The following is a 13,890-nucleotide window of genomic DNA, read 5'->3' on the forward strand; positions in this document are numbered from 1 at the left end:
CACCCTGGGTGGCGGTCCATCGTCGTTCCCGCTCCATTCTTTCCCGCACACTTCACTGAACAGGATTCACATTATGCTAACTTTCCCTTTGTGAGACATGGCTGCAATTTCTCAGCTCCGTGCATCTGGTGTTTGTGACGTTTGTGTTATTTGTCATGAAGCGCTAATGCCTGACTCATAAGTCACCCATGTAATAAACGCCTCCTTATGTGTTCCAAAGGTCCTCACAATGCAGTCACGAGAAATACAGCGACGTTTTTACCTCAGCTAAAAAAAAAACAAATATAAAAAGCCTTTTGTGCGAGCTGTCTGTGTTGTGATGAAGTTATTTGTACTGCTATCTCAGTAAAACCGTATCTCTATTGTATGTATGGTTCAATATTTAGATAGAGTGGAGGACAAAAAAGGAGGAGACTTGTTTCAGTTATTACTTTTCTGCTTCTATTGTCATTTCTTCTCCGCGAACCCCTCCTCCACTTCCTTTTTCCATTTCCTCTTATGAATGTCAAAACATTGAAGGTTAATAATAAGTTAATTGTGAGCGAGGATGCTTCGATACAGAGCTCACAATCATGTGGCTTGACAACAAAGTAGAGTTTTATTTTGGATCCTGGCCATGTCTTTCAATTTCCTAATGTCTATGATTACATTACAATCCATTAGTTCACTGGCAATCATGTCTTTGTCAATAGATCACAGCAGCTCTAGTAGATCTCCAGCACTAATGTACAGCATATGCCTGATCCACTACGAAGACAGAACACCAGGCTTGTAATCTGAGAGCAGGTATCGTTAGGATTTGACGACGCTGCACCGTGTTCATTGAACTCCCAGGTTGTATCTACAGATGTGTGGAGATAAGAGTGGGACTGGAGCATAATGAGGACGCTTGATTTAGCCTCCTTTGAATCCAGTTGCGAGAGAGAACGAGTAAACTTGTTGATCATTTCATTAGAGCTGAAACGATTAAATCCAACTAGTTTAAAGTGAATATTTTAGATTTTAAACAGTTAGTCGGACAAAACAATACGTTTATACATTTTCTGTTATTTTCTATGAACCAGTCGATTAGTCTATGGACTAAATGGATTAATCTATTCATCTAAATAACCGTCAGATTGATCGATAATGTAAATAAGTTAGTTGCAGCCCTAGATTTGATGATGATTGGGGCTGGAACAAAAAAAGAAATCATACTCGATTGATCTGACAATTATTTTCTTGATTTATTGATCAACCTTTAGTACCACAGAAAGGTCACAAAATAACGATAAGATTCCCATTTTATTTTCCCAGTGCCCAGGGTGACATATTCAAATGACTTGTTTTATCTGAGTAACGGTCAAAAACCCCAATAATATTCACTTTACTGTCATATATGAAAATCCTCTCATTTAGGAAGCTGGAACCAGTGATTGTTTCACACTTGCTTAATAAAATGAATGTGTGTGTTAGTTGATGATTGGTTTTCTGTGTGTGAGGATATCTCACTCTGAAATAAAAGTCATGTCATATTCACTCGAGCACATACTTTATGATGCAGCACTGAGAGGGGTGAGGGCTCTGTTTGTCAACAGCATCTCAACACTAAGACCTCTGAGGTCTGCGGCTGACAGTCTAACAAGAACGGGTTCCTGTCGGTGCTTTGCAGCTGCTTTGGAAACAATCCTGCTCTGCACTACCTCCTCTAAACTCCGTGAGGGTTCAACACATGCATCTGCAAGCTGAGATTGTCACTTGAGGGGCAGAAATGAGATGCAGCCTAAATGCCACTTTCCCTTCCTGTCATCTTGTTGTGACCATGTATAACTAAAACCTCTGCATTTGTCTCTTTGTGTATTTCAGATATTTACACGCTATGGGAAGTGCTACACCTTCAATTCAGGCCAAGATGGACGACCCCTCCTGGTGACGATGAAGGGCGGGATGGGCAACGGCCTGGAACTGATGCTGGATATCCAGCAGGATGAATACTTGCCTGTATGGGGAGAGACTGGTAAATTCACATGAAACATCCCGTTCCCAGTTCTGGAAGCCTCATCTAAAACCATTAGATTGGTGTTAATGTTTGCCCTTAATTAAGCAAAGACTGTGAGTTAAAAAGAGATTCCTTTTTTAAATTAATTAAACACCAGAGTATCTTTCAGTACTCTAAGAAATCTCCCCTCATCCTTGAGATTCAGGCCTGATTAGGCATTATTGGTGTAATTGTGAAAGCCTAATTCCATTTAGTATAGTGAATACGTGCATACTTTACAGCTGAAATATGAAATATTCTCTACACTGTCATTAATGAGTGTAATGATCCTGGAAAATACACTCTCTGATCAATAGAAATGCACCTGCGGTGTCCCTGGGATGTTATCGACTAATCTGTATAAAGACAGATGGATATTGATTGGCAAAATGTTATTTAATTGTAATATAATTGTATCACTTGTCTGTTAGGCTTCCAGTCCACATGAATCAAACGAGCAGCATTTGCCAGATTTAAAAATCAACCATTTAGGGCCGACCTCTCATCAAAACGGTTGAGTCTTCTCGGTGCCGCTCCAAGACACCCTGAAGCTTTGATTTTAATGCAGCTGCATATGCTGCTCTGTGTTTCTATCAATATTTCATATGCACTGGGCAGGGAACGTAAAGAGACAGCTCAGTACGGTCGCAGAAACACTCTGAAAATCATCATCCTTAAACGTGAAGCAGAAAACTGTGACTACAATATTTAAACATAAAGCTGTATGTATGCCAAGCCCAAGATATTAATATATAATGCTCTTTATGTAAGATTATTAAATGATTAAAGACTTTTACAAGAGGGGATGTAGTTAAAACGTAAGGATGGAGTAACTACAGTACACAGTCATATACTTTGTTCTGTTTATTCATTTAGTTTGGTATTATTTCATAATTGTTTATGGGTTTATTTTCATGGGGATTTGTTTGCAGGTTTTGTCATTAACGGTAAAATAATACAGATTGGCCATTGATTAGTCCAATTAGAACAGCGTTTAGCACCTGTTCGTTGAATCTGGTTTGAAGACGTGCAATGCATAATATTGTTCCAGTTCAAACACCTGGGGCCTCGTTTCCTCAAAGCCTGCAAGTTCTGAATATATGCGTTTAATATGTCCGTAATAACAAGAAAATTGGTATTTATCAAACATGTGCACGCACAACTTCCTACAAGGAATCTAACCTTTTCATCTTGGCCAGGCTCATTTACATACAGAACCCCCCAAAATGCCAACTATGGTCAACACTTCCCTCTGAAAGTCCTTAAAGCCTTAATGTAGAGTTACCTGTTGTGGACAAAAGCAGCAAACAAGGAAGAGCTGCACCTGCAGAGGATCTTTGGACATAAGACTCATTTGATGTGTTTTCCTCATCTTGTGTTAGTTTCATTGTGTTCTTCAACATTTACGCTATTTACACACTTTGGTTGGAAGTGCTTAATACAAGCAGTGAGGCTGTGAGTGACGTGGCATACACAAGATGTTGCACCTGTCGTTCCCTTTACAGTGTCGACCTTTCTCTCCATTAACGTCTCGTAAAACCAAACTGTGTTATTTGACACTTCCACAAGAGGCTTGTCCAAAGATAAGTGAACAAACATACAGTATCAGGACAGGTGATTGACAGGTGATTATTTGTATGTGATTGTCAAATATAATTTGACATTGGATAGCCTTTTAATGTAGTTAATATGCTAAACATTTGCTCTTAATCTCCTTTTTAAATGTTGGTTTAACAGAAAAATATATCTGTATATTATATCAATGATAGAAAAACATAATTATTACAGATCTTTTTACGACTAAACATCTTTAACAGACCCTCTGCATCTCTTATAAGACTCCACATGTGCTCAGTGATGCAGTACTAGAGGAACCAGTGCAAATAGAGCCATTATTTAACTCTGAAAGGAGCGATTATCTTGTTTTCTAAAAATATGTCTTCAGAAACTTCACAATCTACCCAATATTATATGGTTGAGTTTGTATGTGTGTGTGTGTGTGTGTGTACCAGTAAGGGGTTTGTTGATTTTCCTGGTCAGGAATGGTTCTAAATGTATGAACATACAAGAGGAAAAAAATTAATTCATCAGATTCTGTGCGTAGAAATGAGTATACGCATGGTTTAAGCACATGTACGCACGGTCGATAAATGAGGCCCCAGGTCTAAACAAGTAGCCTGAGTATCCATCTATGAATCTTTATACCCGCTCATCTTCTTCAGGATCGCATGGAGCTGGAGCATATCCCAGCATGCATCACGTGAGAGGCAGCTTACTCCCAGACAAGCCTCCAGTGTATGAGAGTTAGTCTAACACATGTAGACACTCACTTTCACACATGCAGGTGATTTAGAGTTTTACTTCACATGACCTGCGTGCCTTTGAACTGTGGGGAAACAGGAGCGATCAGAGGAAACCCAGGCAGACACGGGAGAACATGCAAACGTGTCACATAAACAACACAGCTGGGAGCGTTGATTTCAAGCCATGCATGCTGTGAGGCAAGCGTGGCAGCCCTTGAAGCCCTGTCCTGATCAAATAGTACCAGGAGAGCTTAGCGTGATGACATTAAAAATAGAAATCCAAGAAAATGTAAGTGGGCAGATGGGGATGATGTAGTTTGATAAAATATACTATTTGATTCCCTGCGGTATTTAACCGATAAGCTTTTGATTTTCTTGATAAAACCACAGCAGCAGTATGTCTCCAGTTTATCTTTTAAGTCACTCTGCGCAATTGTTGCATGGCTGAATTATTTCACAACAAAGCACAGGCAGTGAAATGAGATTGAGGTAGCTGGACATACTTGTACAGCGTCAATTGTGATCACGTTTCTATTTCATTCTCAAGGCTCAGCCTGAATTTCATTACTCCAATTGTATAAAGAATGACAGATGGCCATGACTTAAAGATGACATGCGCTTTTGCAGGCAGGAGCTTGGGCACTACTTATGTTTATTTTTTGCTGCTCCAAGCCTCACACATTTATCTTGGTCGGCAGAAGCAGAAGATGGCTTTGTATCAGGCCTCAGAAGAGCAATGTGTAACAGTTAAAGTCTGTCGCTCTTTGTCGACGCTCGCGTGCTGAATTACAGCCGCATCCCTGAGCTCTTTAATTGAAAATGGTGAGAAAGCCTGGCACTTAGAGGACGATGCAGAGTGACAAGCGGGGAGGAAAGGCGGCAGGAAACAGACATCCTTCTTTATCCCTGAGCCAACACTCAAAGGAACTAAATCTGTTCAATCCAGTCTGCCATCGCCGTGATAAGCAGTTTCAGGTCCCTGCAAATGTGATAGAAGTATGTTTGCACAAGTATAGGCTTGAGCCACCATGTCATTGTGATGTTCCCCTTATCTCAGTATCAAAGAGGCCCATCTGCTTCATTTAAAATCTATACAGCATAGTGCTGTAGCAAAGGGAGCCGTCAGCTGTATTGATTTTCCTTTTATCCTCATCATCATTTATTTATTAATTTATACATTCACTTTCACACTTTCCCCTGCAGTAAATAAGACTCCTGTGGGGTTTGTATTGTCATCAACCGCTCTACTTAGGAAGTCCATCTTTTTTTGTCCTTTCACTCCTCATTCCAGCTATTGTTAAGTCTTGAATGAGCACAATGTGTTTGTCATTCCAGGAAGTCCATAGATGTAACTAATGAATAAGCAATTACTCTCTAGGAATGCGTCTTTCGAGCTTGAATAACTCTACAAGTTAGTGATGTTTTGTTTCTGGCTTGTTTTTCACTCACTGGCTGAAACATTTTCCCCGCTGCAAAGCTTGTCTCTATTTGATTAGGAACAACTGCTGCTGGGTAGATCACGCAGGCCAATGTGTGCATACAAATCAACATCCACGTTGTAAATGTCTTAACCTCTTCTTGTCAACAGACGAGACATCGTTTGAAGCAGGGATCAAAGTTCAGATCCACACCCAGGACGAGCCGCCGTTCATAGATCAGCTGGGCTTCGGAGTGGCGCCGGGGTTTCAGACCTTCGTCTCCTGTCAGGAACAACGGGTAGGTCTTGAGAAAAGATGACATTAATTATGAACAAAAAAAAAAGAATATTTCTCAGCATATTTTGTCAGGGAGAATCTGTTTGCTAATATTGGCCTTTTCATTTCTTTTTGAGAACTTCAAAGACATGTTGTGCCTGCAAATCATTCTTTTACACGATCAAGAGGATGCACATATAAGATGAGCCACTTCAGCTTGGATGACAATGACCTTTATTTTTACAGCTTTAAAAAAAATAAACATTGTGTGCAAATGTGCTTCATGAACACACACACACACACACACACACACACACACATTAATAGAGCGTATTGGTACAATACCACATAGCTCTGTGCACTGTACATATGCGAGTCAACCGGAAGTCTGTTCATTTCTATGGGAAACCTTTTGTTTTTTGTTTTTTGTCCGGCACTTGACTCGAGTATGTTGAAAAAAATGTAACTTTAGTGTCAGAGTTCAGACTGACCATACGCCAAGAAAGTGGCTTTCATTACATCCAGTTACTTGACTATGTTGATAGTCGAATTGTGCAATTGTATAGTTAAAAAGAAACTCTGAAATTCTTCATGCACGTATTACATAAACTAACTTTTCTCCCATCTTATGGAGCCAGGTTATCAAATGCATCATTAAATGTTAATGTGTTTAATGAATCAAAACAGGATTATTTCAGGTTTGTCTTGACTGAGAACATCAAAAGGTTCCCGATTTTACAGACACATAAAGTTGTGTCATCGGCATATACATGAATAGATATGATCAAATATTATTCATGTAAGTTAAGTTTATGGCTTTGAGCCAGGTGTTGTATACAAACTGCCTGGAGCGTCTGAGTGTGAAGCTTTCTGTTACTTCAATAGCAATGCTGCTAGTTTCTCTCCAAATCCTGATCGTATTTTTTTAATACACATCACCCCACACATCACCCCACACATCACCCCACACATCACCCCACACATCACCCCACACCTACCATCTGACATTTCTGTCAGTTTTTCAATAAGTCAAAAATGTTTCAATGTCAATTTCAGTTCTCACTCTGACAGCTTCAAATGTGGTTGCTTGTCTGTCCCAGATCTCTGTCACAGTCTGTTTCTGTTTACATGGACGTTAGATTGTGTCTAAATGTTCATGCAAACCAGTTGTCTAGTTTGAACAAACCTCAATAAAGATAATCAGTGATGTATCCTGAGATCATGGTGGGTGTTTCGGGCCTTTCAAGCGCAGACATCCTGCATGGCTTTGGTTAACCTGCCGCAGTTGATCAAGCCCTGGCCCTGTGTCCCAGTACCGCTCACACTCTCCGGCTCACTCCCCTCGATCCTCAACCATCTGGAGGATCTTTCTGCTGCCTCGGAGGCACTCCTGATGGCTGTGCCCAGGTGTGCCCCCGTTACTCCCAGCAGACAGAGAGCTTTACTTTAACATTCACAAGCCAGGCAATATCTCAATCATTTGAAATGTAACAGTGAGCACAAGCTGTTCAGTTAGCTTATCAGGAACCCTCGCTCTGGGTTTACCTACTGTATGTCAAGCAAATGGGACACATTCTGAATGTATTTAAAGCGCAACTAAGAAACATTTTATACGAATTTGAAATGTAATTACTGAATGTAATCTGAAAAGGTGACGTGTGCTGAAAGCACTGAGATGTGTCTCCCATCTCTCTTCTCTACACAGATTTTAACCTTTTGGTCCACACACAGATTGCATGGTTTATTTCCTTTCTTCCTCCATTACAGACGTTTCCAGACATTAACTGGGTAGTCAAACGGATCTTATAAAGGCAAGCTAATGGAGAATGGGATACTTAACTTGACAATGCATTTTATGCTACTTTATATCTCTACTGCACTACATTTCAGAGGCAAATATTATATGTCTGACAGCTGTAGTTACTAGTTACTTTTCAGACATTTCAGTCAGTGTCCGGGGCAGAGCCATCAGGAGTGCCTCCGAGGCACCGGAATGATCCTCCAGATGGTTGAGGAACGAGGGGGGTGAGCCGGAGAGTGCGACTGGTTCAAGATGTCTGTTGTTGAGCCCAGGATGAAAGATTAAACGGGTGGTTCGTAATATGTCTGGCTTGTACTCTGTAACAAAAGAAATAGTGTTTAGTTAAGCCACATTTTATTTTATTTGTATTTATTTAACCAGGCAAGTCATTAAGAACACATTTTTATTTACAATTTAAGCCTGGCAAAAGGCAAAGCCTCAGGAGAGAAGGGGGTAGGGGCTGAAAAAGAGATGTCAAAAGTTGAAAAGACAGCACCACACACCCAAACATTTTCAGCATACTCTCTACTTACACACGATCACAATCAGCGCTGACAACAGTGAGCAGCAGACAGACAGAGGTTAGGGAAAATGACACAAGTACGGTTTTGTAGATAAACATGAACCAATGAATATTATGACGGGTGTGTAAAGACTGATAGAGAACATCAAGCTTCTGGAGTGCGTCTTTGCATGTCAACCTATTTATAACGTCACCATAGTCTAACATGGGAAGGATGGTCATCTATTAATTATTAGCAGTTTGACCAAAAGGGATTTCCTCTTTAAACTTCTCAGTTGGTTTGGTCTGAGCTCCAACAAGGAAAGAATATCTAATATTTGCCAAATAAAACAAAGATTACAGAAAAGTCCAATAAGAAGATGGGCCCAAAACCTGTTATTGGGAACCATTGGACTCCGGTGCTGAGAAATAAAGCCAAAAGTGCCAAAAACTGAAGTTGCTCGAAATGTCCACTTAAGGCTAGTTTAAAAATGAGTCATCCCCATAGACCCTGATGTTAAAATGCCTAAATTTACAGCAGAAATAAACATGTTTTCAGCCTGTTACAAACTAGAGACCATCTTGCAATGGGATCACACCAGCTGCGACGCCAAATCAGGCCAGGGGCCTAAGGCCGATGTCCCCTTCCCCACTTCCTACCCCCCTACTTTCAGCGCCTGTGCTCACACCGCACGCAACTTAACTTGGTGCCAAAATCTGTCAGACAGACGGACAGAAATATAAACACTTAAATTAAACAGCTTCTGTGGTAGTTCCCACCACTGTAGGTGTCTCCAGCAGTCCATATTGTATACAGTCTATGGGTTAGGGTTAGGGGCCAGCTCCCCCTCAGCAACAACACTAAAATGCTACTTATACATTATTGCATCAGTATTAACAATATAATAGAGTCGTATAATAATCAGTCATACATTTAGCTGCAGAACGATACTTTTACTTTTTAAAATATTTTTAAGGGAGGACTTTTACTGGTAAGGGAGCATTGTTGTATTGGTACTTTTACTTCCGTGAAGGTTCCCAATACTTCTTCCACTACCAAACAAAATGTTTCCTTAATCTGGGTGTTGGACACTGGTCATCAGTGTCCACAGGGGCTTGTTCCTCAGTGATTGAGCCACCCAGGAGAGTAGTACATCTATCACCGGCGCTGTTCAAGACTTTTGTTGGACACTAGGGAGTTGAAATGAGGCGTCCCACATGGTAAGCACTCTCAGCACTATGCCGTGTTTTGAAGGACAAATGCTTTTCTGCCTTCCCAGAATCGAGGTTAAAATATAATTATGGCCGGGAATCAATCCTGTGTTTCACATAGAAGGCAAAAAGTCTGCCTCAGACACATTAATAACGTGACGGTTGTAAGGACAGTTACTTTTTAGGTTGAAAAGACTGTTTTGTTCGCTGGAAATTGTGCAACCTAAGGGACTGTTTCATGTTTGTTGGTCCCTCGGAGACCTTGTGTAGTTCTGAAACTTACATACTTTGGGTCCTAACATTGTTATAGAAAACACAAACTTTCCCCAGTCAGCTTGTGGAAGTGGAAGTTTTGCTCAGTGTATGTAGGTTATTCCTCTAAACTGTGAATAATTATGTGGGTGTGATATTGAGCATACAGCCAGACAAATCATATACTCTTTCCCCTAATATGCTACACCATGCATAATGAATTGAGGAGGGAAAGGGATGGATTTGGCGAGTGATCTCAGTCTTTCCACGTCCACACTACTAGTGAGTGTGTTTCAGTGATGGTGGGCTGCAGCAGGATTTTGCATGCTGCCAATGTCGCGTCTGCAGGAAACTGTCCCTCTTTGTTTTTCTCTATTTCTCACTAGCTCCTTTACTTTTTTCCTCTCCAGCAGTCATTACAATTCCTCTAATACAATTCCTCTCTCTCCCTCTCTCTCCCCCCGCCCTACGTCTCTCTCCATTTATTTATTTCATTGGCAGGCAGACTCACTCTTCATTAATCTAATGCAGTTTTCTCAAATGCGTTCAACTGCCTGCTTCAGCAGTCTTGTAGTGTAAAACTGTCAGGTGCTTTTCAGCTGGCCAAACTGTCTTTCACCACAAAAGAAAAATCTGCAATTTGTCCCTGCTTAATATAGAAAGCAAAAAGAGCCAAATGTTTCTTCTCCATCCCCCTCTTTTGGCGTCCGCAGACTCTTGCTGACTCTCGCCTTTCCTCCTTTTTCCACCTCTTACCCTCTTATTTGCACCCTCTCACTCAGTTAACGAATGGGGAATTGAGGTCACAATCTTTAACATCATTTTTGTAACTAATGGGAAGTAAAGTTGCCACAAGGTGGTTTAGGATGGCTGAGTAAGAAATAGAACAACTCTGAGCATATGAGAGATATTACGCAGTCACAAAGCTCCTCCAATAGGTCTAGGCCACGTGATGAGGTGAATAAAATATACACAAAGCGCTTATTGATTACCATATTTTACGCCGCTCTTATGGTCTTTATGTTCTGTTTGACTTTGTGAGACGTCCTTGATGTAAAAATAAGCAGAGGAATCATTCTAGTCTCCTGATTGGATTTTAGTCAGAGCTATCTGGTTTCCTTGAGTGTGCTGTAAAGTATGTGTGTGTGTAAACACTGTATGTGCATGTTGAACATCGCCTCGGGTTATTAGTAACCAAATCCAGTCCGCGACACACGCGGCTGCCTCTTGCACTCCTGTACAAATTGTAAAAAGCTGGTCCCTAAATCATAACATTGGCCTTTAATTTATTGCTGTGTGAGCACTCAGTGATGAGAAGGAAACACACAGGGGGCTGCGTTATAGCTTTCTAACTTATTAATGTGGGATATTTTGTACTTTTTTAAGGGGCAGCTGAATCTAAATGAATATTGCTTATATTTTCATATGATATGTACGTTTCAAAAAGCACATGAATGTTTTATAGTGCAACATCAAGACTCATTGGGCCTTGTTTAGGAGTAGGGGGTGTATATTTTTACATGTGTCCTACTTTATATATTCCAAAGTCTGTAATAATTCTTTACTTTAAAAGTTATTTTCTATCTATTGTTTCTATTTTTCCTCTCATTTTGATTCTATAATGCTCAGATGCCCTGATGATGGAGGCCAGGGATAGTAGTGCCTAGATTTGTGATCTCTAGTGGTCAAGTAATATGCTCAATATTATCTCATCTTTATTCATGTATTTCTGTTTTTAATTCTTAGGAATGGGCTGTTTTTATAAACTAAACTTCAATTAGGTTTTGTTGATGATTTATTAGTTCATTGTATATTACGTGCTGCTTTAATGGGCCACTTAATGATTTATTACCGTGTGTTATGCTAAAATTGTAGAACACTGGACAAAACAGCGTATGCACAAGCTTCAAGACATCACTTGGGTATTTTTATAATAACTTACCCATATAAAATATATAATGGCTTAAAGTCAACCGGGTCAGCTCCACTGACGACGAGAATACAAAGTAGAAATCAGAAAAATCTATACTTGAGAAATGTAAAGGATAAAATTGACCTGTAATATAAATGTAAAAATATTAAAGTTGAAGTATCCCCGGGTGTAAGTGGGTTGTGCAACTATACCATAAAGTTCAACACATATAAATGTGCATGGCACTGCAAAGGATTCACAGAAGACAATGTGGTAGACAAGGTCGAGGATATGAAGAGGTCAGAGGACAGAGTTCACCGTCCTGATGTCCTGAGGGGAGAAGCTCTCCGTGTTTGAGTGACGGCGATGTCTACTGTCTTAATAAAGTGGATATTTTATTTTACAGGTTGCACAAGACTGATAGAAAATGTACATTTGTGGATCGAAACAGCGGGAACATGGCACCACACGTCCAGCAGTGAAAGCTATTTAGAGTATAATCTTCAACATCACAGCTCTATTACATGTCTGACACTACTCAGTTCCTGCATTGAGAGTGGGCAGTACAGTTAAAGTAGAGGGAAACTGAGAACAGGAGCAGCGTAGGAGAGAAGCTCCCACAACAAGCTTCACTATACACATGTATTCACCATGGACCAAGAAGGATATTCCTTTTTCTGTGCCAAGTACAATAAATGCTTAATGGCTTATGAATATAGATATTTACAGAGTACAAGGTCAAATAAATGATGTTCTACAGACAATAGGCTTTAGAACTAAATTGGTTCTGCACTGTTGCTTCTCTCTCAGCTGACTTACCTGCCTCCACCGTGGGGGGACTGCAAGGCCACGGCGATGGACTCCGACTTCTTCAGCACTTACAGCATCACGGCCTGCCGGATCGACTGTGAGACACGATATCTGGTGGAGAACTGCAACTGCAGGATGGTTCACATGCCTGGTAGGAACCAGAAGGGCATGTCATTGTTGGAAGCAAATGCTAGCTACGTTAATTCATAAAGATGAAGATGTTAGAGGCGTCTGTCGTTGTTGGAAGTGTTTTCATTTGAAATTGTTTTCGACAAAACAATTCTTAAGAACCAAAGAGCTTTTTGCCAGCGACTGCAGACGCATCAGATACTTTCACACTCCACTGAATCGGAAAACTCAACTGTTTTCGCTTTGTGTTTGTGCAGTGATTACAGCTGGCATCTGCTGTCTACCTCCTAAATTTAATCACAGTGTGGCATCTCAGATGGCAAATTGAAAAGGAGTTTGGCACAGAGGAAACATTTGAATTTGGACTCCGTTAACCCACACTCACCTGTCCAAAAACAGTTAATGTCTGTCTCTTCAATCAGGGTCACTTTCAACTCTGTGTTTGCACATTCGGTGAGAGCCAGATGATCGTTCTGGGCAATAATCAGGATTAGCTGCTATCTTATAGTGATTGTGCAGTTGATTAATGTGAGTCTACAGAGAACTCCCCAGCTAAAATCCTCTGCTATTCATCTCTGTTATCTCACTGCCATTAGAGGGATTTTTCAAGAGTATAAAACAAAATGCGGTGAATAATTGTAGCTCGGAAATAATTCCCTCTACGCCCAGGACATGCCTTGATCCTTTGTTGAGGGAGAGAGATGGCTCAATGGAGAGGATGACACAGACTGAAAGTGGTGACGAGAGGTCAGAAAAGTTAATGAGGTCAATTACGAGATGAGATCACATTTGGGACGAATATCATGATAAGCACGGTAATGACAGCCTGGGACAATATTAATTATTAGGCCAGATCTCGTCATCCTTTGTGCTTCTTCGGAAAAACCATCTTGTTCGCTTTCTGTTCACACTGACAACATTATGTTTCTCCTGCCTGTCCTTAGGAGATGCCCCATACTGCACCCCGGAGCAGTACAAGGAGTGTGCAGATCCTGCCTTGGGTAAGGAGATAACCCAGCATGCTGCTTTTGTGTGTGTGTGTGTGTGTGTGTGTGCGTGTGTGCGTGTGTGTGTGTGTGCGTGAGTGCATGCGTGCGTGCGTGTGTGTCCCGCTGTTCAGAGCCCCTGATCTATGCTGATAACAGATAATAGTCCTATTCTCAAATAGCAGACATCAGGCCTGGTGCTGTGGCTGTCTTTTTCACACTCCCCTGTCTCTCTATCAGCTGATACCTTTCAGGCCTTTCATGTCTGTAGC

At 40.8% G+C, this 13,890-nt stretch overlaps 1 protein-coding gene across 1 annotated transcript in view; it reads left to right on the forward strand.

Moving 5' to 3' along the window:
* asic1b (acid-sensing (proton-gated) ion channel 1b) overlaps positions 1-13,890 on the forward strand; it is a 144,094-nt gene that overhangs the window by 119,857 nt on the left and 10,347 nt on the right. The window contains 4 exon segments of the mRNA XM_029432166.1: positions 1,846-1,996; positions 5,909-6,036; positions 12,504-12,654; positions 13,577-13,633. Of these exon segments, the coding sequence (XP_029288026.1) occupies positions 1,846-1,996; positions 5,909-6,036; positions 12,504-12,654; positions 13,577-13,633 (487 nt within the window).

This window comes from Cottoperca gobio, chromosome 5 (genome assembly GCF_900634415.1).
Source record: "Cottoperca gobio chromosome 5, fCotGob3.1, whole genome shotgun sequence".
NCBI classification, from domain to species: Eukaryota; Metazoa; Chordata; class Actinopteri; order Perciformes; family Bovichtidae; genus Cottoperca; species Cottoperca gobio.